General features: G+C 48.9%; 1 protein-coding gene across 1 annotated transcript in view; it reads left to right on the top strand.

Moving 5' to 3' along the window:
• Positions 1-13925, top strand: part of LOC126545304 (neuropeptide F receptor-like) — a 439066-nt gene extending 425141 nt beyond the window's left edge. Inside the window, exon 7 of the mRNA XM_055061360.2 lies at positions 394-13925. Within this exon, the coding sequence (XP_054917335.2) occupies positions 403-1560 (1158 nt within the window). The 5' untranslated portion in view covers positions 394-402 and the 3' untranslated portion in view covers positions 1561-13925. The remainder of the gene's footprint in view (positions 1-393) is intronic.
• The last annotated feature ends 4847 nt before the right edge of the window (positions 13926-18772 follow it).

The raw sequence follows: 18772 nt of genomic DNA, 5'->3' as shown, positions 1-18772 counted from the left end.
TGCGTTACCTGCCATATCAGCCAAGCCTATGTATACAGTAGTGGAAATGGTAAAGTTAAACTGTCGGTAATAATAATTAGCTGTTTCTCCTAAAACTGGGAGATCTATTAATCCTCATCTTTCGTCCTGTGTACTCCTCCGTTTCTATGTTTCGTCCGTTTTCTATATATATATTTTTTTTTGTGCTGTGCTTCCGCAATGATGGCCAGCCAATTCACCCAACTCTATGTTTATGTGTGCCTGTGCCTGTAGTATTCGTTTTATAAATGCATGTTGTGCTACAGGTTTACGTTAACGCAAGTTCACGGCACCGAGGTTCCAGCCTCTCACGTACAGCAACCGTGTAGTGGTCCTTGAAGGCTGCCGCAGCCCTCAACCCATGTGTGTTCGCAGGTGGGCGCCATGAACCTGAGCAGCGTGGCCGAGCTGAACCTGACGCTGTACTCGGGCGCCTTCAACTTCAGCCTGGGCCGGGCGCTGGACATCCTTCAGCAGCACTATCGCAGCGACCGCGTCTTCTCCGGCTCCACCGAGGCCGGCATCGTGGCCGCGTACGTGTTCCTCATAACTTCGGGCGTCTTCTGCAACCTGCTCGTGTCCGGCGTGATCCTGTCGCACGCCAAGGTGCGCACCAACCGCAACCTGTTCGTGGTCAACCTGAGCGTCTCGGACACGGCGCTGTGCCTCTTCTGCATGCCCTTCACGGTGTACTCGCTGACGCGCAAGACCTGGCCGCTGGGTGAGCTACTCTGCAAGCTGGTGCCCTGCTTCCAGAGTGCCACCGTCTTCGTGTCGGCGGCCACCGTGTCGGCCATCGCGTTCGACCGCCACCAGACTGTGGTGGCTGTGAGCGTGCAGCGACCAGAGGACAGCCGCCGACGGGTCGCCTGGTACATGGCCGCCATCTGGATCTTCTCGGTAGCGCTCTCGCTGCCCATGTGCCTGTCGCAGAGCCTCCAGAAGGTGGGCTTGTCGCGCCGATACATGTACGAAAAGTGCGTCGAGCAGTGGCCCTCACCCGGCGCCAAGCAGCTCTACACCCTGGTCACCCTCCTCATTCAGTTCGTGATACCCACCACGGCACTCGTGGTCACGCACTTCCGCATCAAGTCGCACCTGAGCTGCTCGGCCGCCTCGGTGCCGGGAGGCTCGGCCACGGCGCCTGACAAGCGCGGCTACTCGGAGCGCCTGCAACGAGAACTGCGCCGCAACCGGCGCGCCACCATGGTGCTGCTCAACGTGTCCGTCGTGTTCGCGGTCTCGTGGCTTCCCTGGAATGCCATGAACCTGCTGACCGACTTCCACCTGGAGGGCATCTCCCCGCAGCGGCTCTACCTCATCTTCGCGGTGTGCCACATGATCGCCATGAGCAGCGCTACCACGAACCCCATCATGTACGGCTGGCTCAACACGAACATTCGCCGCGAGCTGCTGGGCGTGCGCAACCGCGTCGGGCTCGTCTTCAGCACGCTGCGCGCCTCCAACAGCGAGAACAACCTGCACACGTCCATGGACGACAACAGCCGCACGGCCGTCACTGTCGACAAGAGCCGCTTATGACGCGTCCCGCTCGGCGACCGGCGGCGCTCGTCGGCCGCGTCGTCGGTTTAGGCGCGGTTGTGATCCGCCTGCAAGGGACCGCCGGTCACCACGTGTTGCTCCGATTGTGAGTTGCGCGAATGCCAAGTGTGTGGCTGCTTTCTGACCGCGTAGAACCCGTCTCGTTCTACAGACGCTGTTATGTGGCCTACCGGACTCCGCGGCATCAACTCCGCCGTTGCACAGAGGAACAGCAAATAGGCGCCCGTCTTTAATAGGCGCACAGTGTAGCTTCGGAGGTGATACTATTGCGTCCCATGCCACTACTGGCCCAACAAAACGTGAAAATGGCTCTGTGCATCGTGTCATTGGACGCTGTAGACTGTTGTTTCCCTGTTTCTCTCGAGCTTCTATCCAGCCACCATTTGCCGTGACCGTCGTCTTTATACCAAGCACTCGTTTTCGCTGCACCAAGTGCTAGACGTGTATACAGCGCCTCTGTGCGCCCAGCCAGTCTCGATGCTAAGTTGTACCCATGAAGGATAAATAATCGAACGCGTCAAGTGTCAGTGATGTACCCACGCACGGAGGGGCTCCATAACCGAGCAATTTGCGTGATATTGCCACTGTCAAAAACCATAAGGACACTGCATAACTTGACTTGTGTCGCTTCATTGTTCACAAACTCGTCGTCGCATACAAAGCCCGCCCACTCAGGAGAAATTTACAGATTACGCTGTAGTTTGCTCTTTATGTACCATCGTCCTCGTTGTGTCTTTCCTTCATATGAATCGCATTCAAGGACGAAAAAAGGGAATCGTATTGTTAGCATTGTACACCCAGTTCACGTGTGTAAAGATGTCAAGGGCTATTGACTGGTGGCACTTGGGTGGCACCTCAACCCGAATCGTTATTGCCAGACACCAAGTGGGCACTCTACCTTACTGCTACGCCTATATCGCAGGGCAGGGTTTCTTAAAGGGCAATTCCGGCGTTTCTTTGACCATATTAAGATATCGTCATCTTCAAATGGCATTGACACTCTTGTCACCAGTAGGGTAGTTCAGTTTGCTCAGAAATTCATCGACAATTTTAAATAACCAGTAAACCAGGTACCGAAACGGGTAGCTGCTTCGTGTGACTTCACGATGAGTCGACTACCTCAGACCCTACACTACCATAATGTAAACACGCAGAACGCGTGCTAAACACGCAGTACACGTGGCGCTAACGCCAAAGAAGCGAAGCTGGTGATGTCTCTTCACGACACAGGGAGCTTTTACAAATCTTCCGAAAGAGACAGCGGCGATTTCAGCGACAGTGGCGGTGTAGTCTGTAACGCCACAAACACAGGGTGGCCAGTAAAAAGTCACGAGTCGGGAACACGCCCTCAACCAATATTTCAAATGCATATTCAGGAAAACTATACTACTTGCAGCCATATATTTGGTACAGATAATCAGAGTGCAAAATAAAACGTATATTTATATCAGTGGACATTTAAAAAGCGTCGGAGTTGCCCTTTAAGCATGTGGTTACACGTAAAGCTTGCCCTGTTTCGATGAGTTTGTATACATGATTCCTCATTTGCCAATTAGTGGGCTCAAACAACATTAGCACGCTGCACAGAAACTGCAGCTCTCCTACTACTGAACAGCAGCAAATGCAATACAAATATTAAAGGAGAAGCAAAACACGCGTTCACTAAATGAAAATAATGGATCGATGGAATTATGGCAAAAGTTTGATAAAATGCCTCGATGTGACCTTTACACTGCGCCCGTATCACGAAAAAAGAAAAGACACAAGAACTCGGTTTGATTTTTCTGGAGACGGATGTAGTATCATTCTTGTTGTACAACCGCGTAAAGCAGCAGCCACTGGATCTGTAACGCTCGTAATGGTGTCGTCGAGAAGTCCTCAAAACAGGCTATAGGTTCGGCATTGGTACTTGTGGTAGCAGCACGGTCGAGGGCGTATCTTGAGCCCAGTCTTTGAGCGCCGAGGAATAGCGTCTTTGGTCACGTCCGACATCTCACATGCTCGCACCTTCGTTACAAAGCGTCCGAGGCGCAGGAGACATCTGCTGCGTGTGGTCGGCCACTCGCGCATAACGGACGCACGCGACCGCCGCGTGCGCGCGGGCTCCCACACTTCCACACGCGCGCATCACCCATTGTCCAAAGTTCGTTCTTTGTGCCGCTTACTTCCGTGCTTTCACGCGACAGGAACAAGCACGCACAGAGCCGACGCCGCAATGGCGTGGGCGCGTTAGCGACAGGCGCGCCTGCCCTGCGCGGAACCATCGGCAGAGTGCGTAAATTGAAGTACGTGCGGGACGCGTCATGGACTCGGGCTTAGTATACGCTTCGCGTGGGTCTTGCCGAGCCTCTCTTTTTTTTCTGTTCTTTAATCTTTCGCTCTCTTTCTTTTTTTTTCACCCCCACGTCATTTCGTCGGGCGGTAAAATATATAAAGAGGAGCTCGCTCGCAGCTCAAGCTGTGCGCCTTTGCGTCAGCCCTAAATTATCGTGGATGTTTGTTCAGCATCGATGTATACCAAAATTTCCTGCTTGTTTTTTTTTGTTCGGGGGTGAAGCGCAACGAGCTTCTTTTCGCGGCTTCGAAGTATCTAAGCTTGGCTGGAATTGGATGTGGCGTGGACGAAATACCTCCCGCTGAGGCGAAGTTTCGCACAACGTTTCGCGCTAGTCTCCCATGTTTGCATACTTTCGGCACTCAGAGTGACAATTATTTAAATTAGCCGCTAGCGACAGTTTACGGTTACGTTAGAGTTCCTAAAGAATGCCTTGTTCATTCGTGTATATTTGACGCACCTTCTTTTTTATAACTGTGCGCGACTCACGCGATAGACGCTTCAACTGTAGTACTGCACCCCTACATGCCGTAGAACTTTGACGTTGTCGAATCGAGCGTAAAACTAAAAAATAAAAAAAAAATAAAGGCCTCACTTTGGAGTTCTCGGAAAGCTGCCCACTTTAGTGACTCTCTATAAATGCCAGCCTAACAACCACGTGTATGTGGACATTTGACCATGATAATGCAATAAAGCAGTCGCTCCCTTGCTAGTCTCCTAGTGTCAGCGGTCAGACAAATTACACAAACGTCATGAAAGCGCAACATTTCTGCCCAGAAAGTGGAATGACACCATTCTCGACGGCTTCCACCACATGTGGAGGCAAACCTACAATACGTATCAGAAAAACTAGAAGTTCGGATGCATAAGGGCCGCCGAGAGTAACTGACCGTTCATTTCTCCCACTTATTATAATTTTAAATGATGTTGTAAGATTTCAATCGTCCAACAAGAAGAAATGACATCGTATAAAATGTAAAGTAGTAATTTTACTATCCCCCTTGCATCAATACATTTCATTAATCGTCAACTTTACAATTGCTGTCACCTAACGCAAAAATATTGCGGCCTCTTGGCTTTGAGCTATAGGCAAAATAAATGCCAAAGAATAAATAAAGACAGCGAAATGGAGAATAACACGCAGCACGAACCAGAAGGGACAAAATAGAACAGTTGTTGTAGACTATTAGCCGAAGCTTGTTTACATTTTTTGCACTTAGTAAGCATACCTTGCACAGAGCGTTATCACAGTACTTCATGCCTCGAGAAAGGGTTGCTTCTCAAAACGTTAAGAGCCTTCTCGGCAAACGCAATACCGCGCACTTCTCGTTACAATGCTATCACACTAAAAAGACTGCATACCGTGTTTCAATGCAAATGTGATAAAAGAAATAGTTCATTGGACTCTAAACGTCTGTGCACTCGTGTGTGCGCCTCACATGGAAACAATAATAAAGATTGCCTCTCAGGGTGTTAAGTTCCCACGTAATTGAAGCTCTCTTCAGTCCAGGGAGTTGCAGAACGAATTCTCGCACATAAGGCAATGCTATGGCATTATTTTTAATGATACTACCATAATGTGAAATCGACACCCTAGAAAAGATTTGCTGATTTTCATTATTATATTTAGAATATATCCTTTCATTTCTTTCTTCTTGCTCTTGCGTTTCACAACTATTCGTACACGCACATAGTCGGAAGTGTAAACACGCATGTCATGGGTATTAAAAAGCAATTTACGGGCGCATGTAAATATCGTCGCATATTCGCAGCTTTCCGCGATATAAACAAAATAGGACGTTGCAGGTAGGGCGTATATGTGGTTCTATATTTTATGTAAAAGTTTCATTAAGATTTTCACCTGCAAGGACAGGTTAAGTATGGCACATGTTTTCTTCTCCTCAGCTTTAACGCTGTGATCTGACTTTTACGCAAGGGAGGTGTTTTTTTTTCTCACATCATGAAGTGTGATGTGCTATATTGGTTTGCCTTATGCACACAGTTCAGTCCATCTTGGCACGTCTTAAGCTGGAATCCGTGTATCTCCTTGTGTCAGCTTTACGCAGTGTCCTGTTTTCAAAAGTTTATTGCTTTTTCTCTTTTATTATGGTTATGACTATAGGCACACAGCGTCGTTTTGTCCTTTTCCGTCATGAGAAGACATATAGTGTCTGCATATTCTTTAGTGGGCAGCTTTCACTAATTCCCACAGAGGCCTGACTTAATTTCTAGCGGCACTAACGAGCTGGGTCAACAGACAGTATACAATCACACGGACGCGTCGTCCACTCTTTTCACGCGCAATTCACGCGACGTGCTCAAACGCCTGCGGAGGCGCCGCGTTACATCACCGAAAGCAAGCGCAGCAGCGTCCGTTTGCGCATCCATTTCCACCGCTTTTTTTATAAGTGCACTACTCACAGGCCTTCCCTCGTCGTGTCGACTGCCACGTGTTGCGTCACCTGCTGTTTTCTCCTTCTGTCACCTATTTACTCGCGCCAAACTCCTCTCTTGAGCCGGTTTTACTTAGATACACATGACGCCAAAGCTTTTGCGTCGCGTCGTGCTGTTGATATTTGCTAAATAGGAATAGATTGTCCACGCTGTACCGGGCGCTGTCCGTTCACAGCTGTGTGCTTGGGCGGGAAAGTCAAATATGTAAATAAGGCTGTGTTCAGACACGAATCAGCGAACTACGTGCGGGCGGGCGAAAGTCCTGCGAGGCGATATCGTAGGCTTCCCGCACAGCCCCTGCAGCCACAGAGAAGCGAGCGCTGGTGTCTCTATGGTCGCAACTTCTCTTTGCCTTCGAGGGCGGCGGCTAACTAATGTTGGCAAGTGGCGTCATTGTAGACGTCGCTGCCAATTAAGTGATCTCACTTTCTCGCTACGCGCACCAGCTGTGTGTGTGTGTCACTATTTTTGTACTTTATTTTTTCAGTAACCTCAGCTGTATATACATTATAGGCTCCACCATTTGCGTATTTACTGTGTCAAAACTAAGCCAGTTCCGGGTAGGGGTCTCCATTGAGTACCCTTAGTACAGTGTATATCCTCACCGCTTCACATTGCGCAGGCGATTCAACGCGCATCCGTATTCATGTGGACTCGGCGTGAGTTTGCGGGGCCGTTTGCATCACAGCTTACTGCTTTTGTCGTCAAGAAGAAAAAAAAAGATGAAAAGGACTCACGCCACGTGCGCATCTGTTTTCTTTTTTTCTTTTCTTTTCTAGTAGCGCCTTCACATCGGTACTTGCGCCACGAATACAGGAGCGTTCTCAAATCGTAGGGAAGTTTATCATGTACTGTGCGGATAGCCAAGCTTTAGGTTTGTTTGTTTCTTCTCTTCTTTTGTTCTTACGGAACATCCGGTTTGGGCCACCGTTGTAGTTAACCCTGCATGTGCGCGGCTTTTTGTAAGATTGAGTGCGCGTGAGCCTTGTATAAGGGCTGCGTTTCCTCCACTTCGCATATGAAGTAGGAAGCTGAGCTTCTCGCTAGACTGGTCTCTCCAGCTAGCAGTGAAGCTGTTTGTCTCCCTCCTATCTCTAACTTGTAACCAAGGTACCCTCCACGTACGGCTGCTCCGAATGAGCGAACAGAGCGAAATAATGGCCCGAGCCCATCGGCGCCCACGGTGTCTGTTCTAGCCCACCATTTTGTCTGTTCTAGCTCACCATTTTCGAGAACAGCACCATCGAAAACGGGTGTCGCCACGTGCCCTAGCATTCGCCTGCGATGCCGAGCATGAGCACTGGTGCAGAAGTTCCATCTGCAATAGCAAACTGCAAGCGAAGCATTTTTCGAGGGCTGATTGAATGCATGTCTTCTTGCGTACGAACCAAACTCTTGCGTAAATCAACGCGCATTTTCTGAAAGTCATACGGCACAGAAGTACAGTAACATACTGCCAAATTAAGTATACACATTCCCCGCTTCTCCCCCGCCCCTTCCCCATCGTTTTGTTCTGTACTTCCGGCTTGAAAGACATCTCAAGTGCTGGGTGCCATGCATGCAGGTGAATAACGAAGTCACGTGTCGCGCTAAAACCTTCGCCACCGCTTCCCAGACATTTTCAAACTGCCGCAACCGTCACCGCTGAATGCGGTTGGCGAACAAAGAATTTTGTTGGAATGCGCGTGAAATTAAGTTCACGATATACCGTTGGCTTCTTGCACGAACATATATTGCGGGCGATTGTACGATTAGCAGCAAAATATTGAATAAATTCAGCATTTAAATAAATAAACATGTATGTAAATAAATATAGAACCAAATAAGTGGACACGCCTTGAAAACGTGCTTTTTACAGCCCAAGAACAGGTTGCACACGCGTAGTGCGCGCCGCTGGACGCGCCACTGGTGTCGGCCTTGCGAAGTGCGCTCGGGAAAGGCGACAGCCGCGCGCCTTAGCTTTCTGCGTCAATGAGCTTGCTTCTCTCTCTTATTCACGTTTTCAGACCAAAATAAGCAACACCGTTCGCATGTGTGTGGTGGCCAAAGCTTCAAGGAATCTCGAAGAATTGTTGCACGGTGGTACACTGTAACGGTGGGGTGCTCGAATACCGACAAAAACATGCCGGCGATACGGTTCTACTAATTGCCCGCAAAGCCTCATCAGCGGGAGCAAAGTTAGCAATGGGTCGCCGCCGTTCGGCGAGAAATTTCTTGGGCTCGTGCTTTCTTTTGTCGTGTCGGTATTTCTTCCACTCGATCATATTTAGACGGGTAAGCGATGAAGTTGATGACGGCCTACCCATGTTTTGTTCGGCTCTTCTGCAGTGCAGCATGCCGTTTAGAGGCATTTGGCTAAAGTTCTGAATGTCGCTTGCCGCTTCTTTACCGCGTTTCGCTAGCTAGGCAGCGCGACTGCACGAGTGCATCGTGTTGTATGTTAAAGCTACTGAAGCTTGCAAGAACTGAAATTGTTCGTTTTATCCTGCCCGGTAAATCCTCGCACCAGCTGTCAGGCACTTCATGTTTTTGCATCCATATTATACGCGGCTTCGTGCATGTTAAACTGTTGCTAGTTGCTTCATGCAGAACTGTTGTTGATTTTTCTAGGTGCGAGGTTTTCACCCTGCCTCGTTGTAAAGAGTTTAAATTATGCTGTGTCTTATCGGAATGATACAAGGCAAGTGCTTCTTTAACAGCTTTATTATTTTCGCCCGATGGCATCGTAGATATTGTGGCTTCATGGGAAATGTGTTAAGAAAATAGGTAGTTCAGGGCGAGACTTGGTAATAGTTGCTGCGTATGGTATCTTTGTTCCATTTTCGCTGAAAGTTCGCTTCACGTTTGGGAAGCTATTACACCTTGATGCTGTCTGAGCAGACTTACCACGCCGAGTGATTTGTTTGTTTCACAACGTAGACCCTTGCGTGGGCATTTTGTACTGAACCGAATTCTTTCTTATTATTCCTACGCCGCCGACGACTAAACCCGGCCTTCCCACCAGCTTTAGTACGTTTCCAAGCAGCTCCCTAAGGGAATTTAGGATTGCGAGAAGTGGCGCGGGAACGGCGGTTCAAAGCGCATGTAATTGCATGGACAGTACAACGCTAACTCGCGCTCTTATTAAACCGCGCGTTTGGTAAGATCGTTGACTAGTGGACGCATTTCCATCAATAAATTCGCAATTACTCTTCTTGAGGCGACTTTGACGGCACTTATTCAGCGATGTCATATGTATTCATTGGCAGAAAGTGCGACATGTGCAGACATCGCACCGCGCGGATTTGTTTGAGATATGTCTGCACTAACGACGTGTGTCTATTATTGAGGTACAGAAGCAGTATTGCGGCAACGGTAGAATCATAAAAGGAAAACGATCGAGACAACGCATTACTCAAAAAAACCTAGCGCCTAGTTAACATGAGCTCCACTTCGTGTAAATGGGGTTCATTGCGTTTGCCTGCGGGACGCACCTGGCACGTATGTGGACCGGGTTGTCCCAAACACTGTGGTAACATTGTGGTCATGCCCGCTCCCAGAGAGGCCAGCGTCTTCGCTGCAGCTGTCACCATATAGGAAGCAATCTGGCACCCTAACAAAAGAGAAATCGCGGCCGCAAACTTCAGCCATCCTTGCTGCAAATGGTTGTCATCTGCTACTGCTCCCGAGCGTACTGTTTGAAACGCCCGCTAGGCGGCTATCAGTGGCGCCTCTATAGGCGGTGCACTACGCGTATAGACGTCACCACAATGCAAAAGGAAAGGACGCATGTAGTATGCATCAGCACAATGTCCCTTTTGTGTAGCAAAGAATATCGCATTTTTGCGAGGAAAGCGCTGCCACAGCTCTTTGTTACGTGAGAGTGCAGGCGAATTTACTTAGATGTTTTGTGAAAGGGGAAATGCATATGCCGCTGGTCGCTGGCATATGCCGCTGGTCGTTCCAGGAAAAGGTTATCTTCTGAATAATCTCCAGAAAATTCCAGCCTCTCCCACCCCCATAGTCATTTCGCTTCCGCTCGCTCCACTACTCACATGTTTAGTTTTATTAAATATGTTTTTATTGTCAAAGTCGCTCAGCGCATTGCAAATTGCGTCGCTCGAGCTTCAGGCAAACAAACCTTGACTAACCGGGCATGCTTTGCTACCTGCATTTAGGAAGAGTTAATGGAGCGATTCACGCCGCCACGCTCTCAGCCAGCGTCCAAAGAAAGCAGTAAATGAGCGGCAGGCGCGTGATATTGCGAGACACACCTGGCAAGAAAGCTGTTTAGTGCAACGCGTTAGCAAACCGTCGCTAATGGCTCGAGTCGTTCCTTCTAAGTATTCCACATTTTGCTTTGCATACGTATCTTCTGTTGGAGACAGCAACATCCTAAACAAGTCCAGATAAGCAAAAAATAAAAATGATGCCGCGTGTCAATTTCTTTTCTTTAATGCCTTAGATCATGTTTTGTGATATCTCTTTTTCTTAAGGCGTTGCCACGCCTTCCCGTCAGTTGTGCGTAGCCTCATTATAAGTGTTCTGAAGCGCTACCAAAAAAAAATAAATCGAAGTTGACCGAATCTCAAGCTTGTGTCTCGAAAACTGTCGCACCTCTTGCGCAGTGAGGAATTTGTATAAGAAATAAGAGACAGCCCGCACACGAACCGCCGACGTTCAGCCCCTGCCGGCGCGATGTTGCCAGTCGCATTAAAACGTCTGGCTTTCTCGCAGGCCTGCAAAATGCCCGTGAGGCTCCTTTAATTTTCCTCTCCAAAGTAAAATTTCGCTTGCGAGCACGGCTTGCCGTGCGGTTGCGTCTCATTTGGCAACTCATGCCGCGCGAAAGTGTTGCGTTTCCTCTCTCCTATCATTTTCTCTCTCTCCCTCTCTCTCTGGAGACGCTGTACCCGACAGCCCGTAACGAATCTGTCTGAGAAGCCATCGTCTGTCCCAATTAACCAAATAAGTAAATAAATAGCCCAATAAGTTTGTACTCGTGCGCCAGAGTTGATTGCGTGGTCTTGTGCGCACCGGAAAGAATAGCTGCATTTGCAAACTTTCTGGTCGGCGGCTCGTAATCCTTCATCCCACTCCTGGAAGCGGTTGCTGCGAAAGCTCCGGGGACCGTTTTAATTGGCTTGATGATGCTAAAACTGGCGGTGACGAAAGCGTAGTTGGCTGCAACCTTCTCCTTACTTTCTCATGCGCCGGCAGAAAAAAAAAAAGAGTGAAAGAAAAACAAAAGCAGTGAAGGCAGAAACTGTTGCAACGCTACTGTAATGAATTCGGCATTGTTACTCGGAGCATCAATAATCTTAAGAGCTGTGCAAATGAAGGTATAGTTCGCAGAAGAAAAAGTTTGAAGTATTGTTTTCTTGCGTTGGAACTTAAATATCATGCAGAGAAATTCTGCGCTTGTTGCTTTTAATGAAGAGAGCTAGGAAAAAACAGAGAATAACTGTAGAACAGTTTGAACTGTAATCAAGGCGTACTACGTGACACTACGGCTTATGTGACACTCACGCAGAAAGCAAAGTTGAACTGAAAGCTAGTGCATAAAGCCTCGTGCCAATGTTATTCAAAATTCACATACAGGTAAAATAAACACAACAGGCCCTATGGGTGATCTCATGGGTTGAACGACCAAAGAGTACTATTTATAGACAGGTATTATTCTAGGCCCTGCATTAGCACTTAAGCGAAAAGTTGTTTACTCGTTCCGTCTTCCGAGTGCCTACTCTCTCATGGCATACATCATTGATGCGTTTGCCGGGACTCAGTGTTTACAGAGCAGCACTTTATGGCTGCGTCGCTCAGACACATGTTTCCAAGTGTGCAACAGAACTTACCTATGTCGCAGCTTGCCCCTGTTAGATCTACCGGGTTCTTTTAGCTTAGTACAGAGAGTACCTGCATTTTTCCTCAAAATGCTCGCCTGACGCGTAGCTTTGCGTTAACGTGGTTTGATTTTGAAATCAGTTGCTCCTCGCTTCCTTTCTTTTCCTTGCTCTTGATATATAGCGGAGTGTGTGCGCTAGACCTTTCCATTTCCACAAAAGATCAAGCGTTCCTCCATCTGATTCGAGATGCCACCGCATGCATTGCTCGATCAGTTCCCTTGGTTAAGCGACCACCTCACCAGATCATTAGACAAATACGGATACTTGCTGATAGCAAACATGCATGTAATAACGATCAGCGGTGTGTAGAAAGGGCTTAGGTATAAGTTAGGAACCAGTCATGCCAATATGGACGTCTTTGCAACCTATTGTTTTGCACTGATTTTTTGCGTGAAGAAATGACAGCGGGATACAATTTATGCACGTTCTGTTCCCATAAATACTATCCGCGCACACTAGTGTCTTTAGCGGCAGCGTCCACGCATGCGCGTTGTATGATCAGGATCGGCCGCTCTGGTGCCGTTGATGGGCGAGAAACTTGGCGCGCTGACCAAGCTAACTGCGATGGGAAATCCGCGGGGTATTTGCACGTTCATGGACGCATGCACTTCTGCCACGAAGTTGCGCGTACGTACTCTCCGAAGGCCGGTCGGAATCATTTCAACCCGAGTGGTCTCCGTCCTCCACAGCGGCCGAGGCTGCGCAAACTGAATTTTGCCTCCTGGCGTTAAGTTAGCTTGTCCGAAAACACCGTATGCTTACCTTTACGTTGCGCGAGCTTCTAGCATCTAATTCTGGCTATCGAAGGCCGGTACCTTAAAGGGGCCGCATCGTTCGCCGAGGTTTGTTCATTGGCCACTAAACAAACAGCGCCGCGCTTCCCACGGAGCGCGAGCAGCCCGCAGGCCTGATTAGTGGCTGACAAAACACGTCTGGCGCTGTCCTCGTGCCGTCGGTTGATGTCGAGAGCCTTGCGCCAGCCAGCTCAAAGGAGTGCATCAGATGTTACGTGCTCTCTAGAAGGTCTTGTGCACAGCGCTGATGCCTCACGGATGTATTTTTTTGTCTGTCTGCCAGCAGCTGTACAGACAGCACGTTCTCTCAGTACATTCTTTTTTCTGAGATTGCGAAAGAGAGATGTATTGGGCAGCCTATGTGGCTGCGGGTGCCTAAGAATTGCGGTGTGTGTAAAGAATGTGTGAGTCCAGATCGTCTGACGTGCTGTGTTCGGGTCACTAAGTCTTTCGGGTCACGCCACCCTGTTGCTGTGCGTATTTCTGTCGCGTTACGTGTGCTGGTCACCATTTTTTAGCATGCTACCTTTGTCACTGGGAAGTTCTACACCACTGCGGCTTTACAAGACGAGTTGAGAGCGCCGTCTGTCGTCTGATGTCATCATGGCTCATAAAAAAAAACTCCGCATACTTAAAGAGACGTGGGAGTCAGCTCGTTCAATCTTAATGTAATGTGTTGGCAACAGAACCGCGCATTATGTGGTTCTGTTTTATTTTCTTGTGTGTCTCAAGGCTCGTAATAAAGAACTACCGGAACAAAATGTGCGCACATGAAGTCATGTGGTTTTATTCAAGTTTTCTTTTTCCTTCCCGGTGTTTTCTTTCCTTGTGTCATATAAATTTCAACTGCTGTTGAATAAAAAACAAGACAGCGTACTTATGTGGCTTCAAGTTATTTTTATTAAGCTAATCTTATTTTCAGGTAAGCATGGCGCTAAATTACACCTACTTGAGCTTGCAAGATACGACAAATTTTTCAAAGTGCTATTAAGATAATTTTATAGCGCTCTGATCAAATGCACAGGTGTAAAAAAAGGGGGGTATTCCCAATTAACTTGTACTTTCAGCAGCGCGTTTCACGTTGAACAACCGACCAAATACTAAACGCCAAGGATGAGCATTAATTGAGACTGTACTTGAGAAACTGGAATGGAATCATTCCCGGAATTTCTCACAGCGCTCTCAATCTGCGACCAGCAAGGGCGCTGTCCTCGACACGCCTTGTCAACAGTTCTGTTTGTGACAACAGTTTGCGATAACGTTGAACACGTTTTCATCGACCACACATTAATCTTTTTGAGAAAACTACTTACTAAGTTGCGTTGTTAATAAGTTTGTACCTGCATCGTTCAGGATGGAGGAAGAAGAAGAGGCCGAGGAGTGCGGATGTTTTCATGTCAGCTCCGGCTTTTTCAAATGTTTTCGCATATTTCTCTGTGATTAGCGACCTAAAGTTTTCACCAAACGATTCTTGAAGTTCTCCGGACTCTGTGGACACCTCGCTTTCAGGTGGGACTTTCCATTTTCCTGGGAACCGCACCTTTTGTCCACCCGCCACGTCGCCGCGGCGCTAAGCCATAGCTCGCCGGTCGTTAAGCCTCCGACTGCACCGGCTGCGTCTCGGCGGCATGTCGCGCCTCGGCGCGCGGCATTTACATCTCCCACCAAAGTGATCCCGCACCTCTGTCTTCGCTATGGAGATCCAGGTCGCCGGCAAGGATATTTTGCCGGAAGAAATGACCGCCCAGTCTGGCTGGCTGACTGCACGATCCCGCCGCTCAAAACGCGGCACGGACAATTTGACCCCGACCGATGAATCATCTCAGGCCCCAAGTAGCCGGCCCCGCTCTCGGGCGAGGCAGCCCGTTAAAGCTCAAGTTTTGAAGGCGGGCCGCATGCCACCGCTTCCGACGGAGGATATCAAGATTGTCATCCGCCCCAAGGGCGCCCTTCATATAGCCAAGATCGGCAGTCCCGTGGTAACCGCCGCCATTCTCCAAGCAGCCAACCTCACAGACGAAGAAAGCTCAGAAGACATTGTCTGCCCGAATACGCAACAAGACATCGTTGTCGTCAGCACACCTCACCCGGACCATGCAGACCGGTACGCTCGCATCCGCTCTATCCAAGTGAACGGCGTCAACCACGAGGTGAATGCCTACGAAACCGAAGCTGAGCACACGACGAAGGGGGTCATTCGTGGGATCCCACTCACGGAGACTCCCCAGCAGATCTACAACAAAATTGTCACTGCCCGAAACCCGACAGCCTTGGCAGCCAAGCGCATCGCTTCTACTACAACAGTAATCACCGCTTCTGACGGACTGGATGTGCCTTATCGGGTCCTCTACGGCTCCAAGTTACTCCCATGTTCGCTATATCGGAAGCAAATTGACATTTGTTACCAGTGTGGCCGCCTCGGATACCGTATGGACGTTTGTCCCTACACAAATAACAAGATATGCCGGGGCTTCGGTGTCCGCAACCCGCCCGCCGACCATAACTGTAACCCTAAGTGCTCGCGGTGGTCCGCCAACTAAATTATTACAACATGACATCGTGATGACATCAACAAATTACGGCAGCTTTGCAATCACGTTTTGGTCAATAGCCTGTTGCAATAGAGGTGTAACATGTAGGTTCTAGCGCAGCAAGACTAAGTGGAAAGAAGAAGGGATATTTCAAGCATGAACCAACTAGCCCAACATCGCATTCTGCTGAAATGGAGTGTCTACGCACACTGCCCTTCTCTAAGCCCTTGATGTACGTATGTACTTATGCGGCGCCACAACCGAGCGGCGCTTTTCACATCGCTAGAGCTGGCGTCAGCAATGAAGCAGCGGCGCGCCATGACGAAGTGCACTACGGTAAGCTCGGAAAGTCACGCGACCACGCCCCTCGGTTGGCCACTACTATCGCTTCATGGCGCAAAGCATCCCAAAAAAAATGGAGAGAACGGAAAGCATATTGCCTGATGTGCGTTGTTGGAACAAAGGAACCCGCTTCACTTGTGTTCCGGAATGCGTCGAACGTTATGGCCACTAGCTCGACCCGGGATGCCATTCTGAAGAGGTGAGAGAGAGAAAGCGATCGCGGAGAGGAAGAAGCGCCATTTTATGCAGCCCTTTAGGGAGCACGTTCACAAAGCATTTAGTTCGTAAGTGATTTTTGCCACTGGCCGGCCGCCTTCGCTAATGATACGTGCGGCATCAGGATTGGCTGAAATTTGCTCTGACGAACAATTCAAGCGTAAGATGTTTTTTTTTTTTTTTTGTGAATACGGGCCCTGGAAACTTTTGAATTCGGCGATATTATGGACATATTCGCCATCTAATCGACTATGATCGGCGCATAGGACGGCTACGCCCTCTATGATTCACTTAAAACACCAACATTGCGGAATTTGACACTGAATAGAATAGCACCTCCGGTGAGCGTTCCGACGGCTCGTGTAGCAACTGATATTGAATGTATTACTTTACAGATGGGAAACTGTTGAAAGAAAACAATGTTATTAAGCGATAGACATCTTCATGATTGTATAAAGTGCGACGTCAAGGCAAGTGCCCTGCCCATCTGTCCTAGTGAGATGATCGCCTCTCAGAAATCGGTTCAAAAATAATCAGGTAGAGACCGATGTCGTCGCCTGTTTCGTACGGCTGAAGCAAACTCATCATTTCCACGCTTTGCATTTGCGGCGACGCCGTATCCGCCCTGCGCGTTAATCTCGCTGTTTCTTGTCATACTTTCGCGAGTTCAATTTCATGCTGACTCTTGTTGTCTACCTCTTCGCGCTTCTTCTCTTCCGGTATTTCATTCCTCTCGCAGTCCTTCTCTACCACTCTTTCTTTCCTCTCGCGCTCCTTCTCTTCCGCTCTTTCCTTCCTCTGGCGCACCCTCTTTCCCGCTCTTTCTTTCCTCTCGCGCTCCATTATCTCGCGCTTCTTCTCTTCCTTTCTTTCTTTCCTCTCGCGCTCCTAATCTTCCTTTTCGCGACATATCTTTTCCCAAGCATGTGTGAGCTCGTCCTCATCGAAATCCCTTTCGCCAATCGCCGTACGAGTTTCGGGCTTCCTCAACCTTTGGGCAATCTCCATACTGAGCTCTGCTGCTAAAAGCAACAGCTCCTCTTTCTTTAACAGTGTAATATTCATGCTTTTCGAGAGCTCACTACAACTTCCCCTGTATTGCCCGCACGCCCCGTGGAGATCAACTAGAGCTAATTGCCCGATAGAACCCTGTCCTTATCGTCCGGCAAAACGTAGTCGCTCAAGCATTCACCCAACGTTGAGCTTGCGAAGGTCGCGTCTCCCGGAGTCGCGTTCCCAGGTCCGCGATCCCAGATAATGGAACTGCCTTCTTCATCTCTTCCTTCCAGATTCCTCGTATCGTCCAAGACTCCACGCCGTTACTGCGACGGTTGTGCCTCCCTGAACCACGAAGAGGAGATCTGCTGATCCTGGATCCGCAGAAGTCACTCTTCCATGTGTAGTTTTCTTCAATCTTGTGAAGTTCGAGTTTCCTGAAGTCACGTACACAGGTCCGCCGATCCCAGATCGTGAGGACTGCCTTCTTGATCCCACCGCTGCCGCCAGTTTGTTGCAGCTTAGGGTGGCGTTTGTGCAAGGAATCGACCAAGCCCATCGATGGCTACGTCAGGTTGTAGGAATGAAGAAAAAGGCTTTATTGGCTTAGTTATACGGCTCTAGTTACGGAAGCCCACTCCATGCAGAAGCAACTTAAACGTCCGAGTTCATATGAGGACCCTCTCCACTGCTCGAGTCTCCGCTTTTAATACCGTCGTCTTCCCTAAGCGAGTCGACTAGGGAATCTGAAGACTCTCCAGCAGCAAATTACAATCGTCGAATCCGTTGCGATACCACGCCCATGCTCGCAACACTCCGCAGTAACCCCGCCTCCGAAGCCCGATGGTATGGTATAAGCGGCAGGACAGCAACCTGCGAATCCAAGGTCGCCGTTGTTTTGTAGCATTGGATGAGGCACCCCTTTGATCCTTAGTTGAGGCTGTCGGGTAATGGCGGGGCTGTTGGCCTTTTGTGGACCCGTCTAGAGTCGGTGTCCACGATGCTTTGACCTCTGGATAGGCGCTGATGTATGTTTGGCGGTTTCCCTCGTGGCAAACGTCTAATTAACTGCGAATCCCAAATCGCCTTCGTTGTTCGGTAGCATTCGATGGCGGCCCCTCTTTCGTACTTAGTTCAGGCTGTCAGGGAATGGTGGGTCCTTTTGTGGCGTTGAGACGTAACATTCTTCATTGCAATCCTCCAAAGTGATGGAGATACGACTTGCACATAGAAAATGTGTCATTGTCTAGCATGGGCCATCCTCACTTTACCAGCATAACAACGCAGTGTTTTTGGCAGGAATACAGTTGCGGCTGGTCGGTAGATGACACTAATACAAAAGTCCCATCGCTCCTGAAAAACGAACGCTTTACTACATACGCCAAACCAAATTCATGTTTTTACGCTGCTCCCGAAGCGACACTTCGATTAAATAATTGGGATCCCGTCTAAAGGTTTCCATTGCATCGACATGAAGCCACTTGTATCAAATTATGCTGTTGCCTTAAACTACACAGAAGATCAAATTCATCTAGAACTAACAACCATCACCACGTGAAGAGACATATGCGCATTGTTTCATAAAGCGGTACGGGGCATAACTTCGTCATACCTGCACCATAAGCTTCTAATGTGTTT

The sequence above is a fragment of the Dermacentor andersoni genome, chromosome 1, assembly GCF_023375885.2.
Source record: "Dermacentor andersoni chromosome 1, qqDerAnde1_hic_scaffold, whole genome shotgun sequence".
Taxonomy (NCBI): domain Eukaryota; kingdom Metazoa; phylum Arthropoda; class Arachnida; order Ixodida; family Ixodidae; genus Dermacentor; species Dermacentor andersoni.
This window is presented reverse-complemented; position numbering and strand designations above follow the sequence as displayed.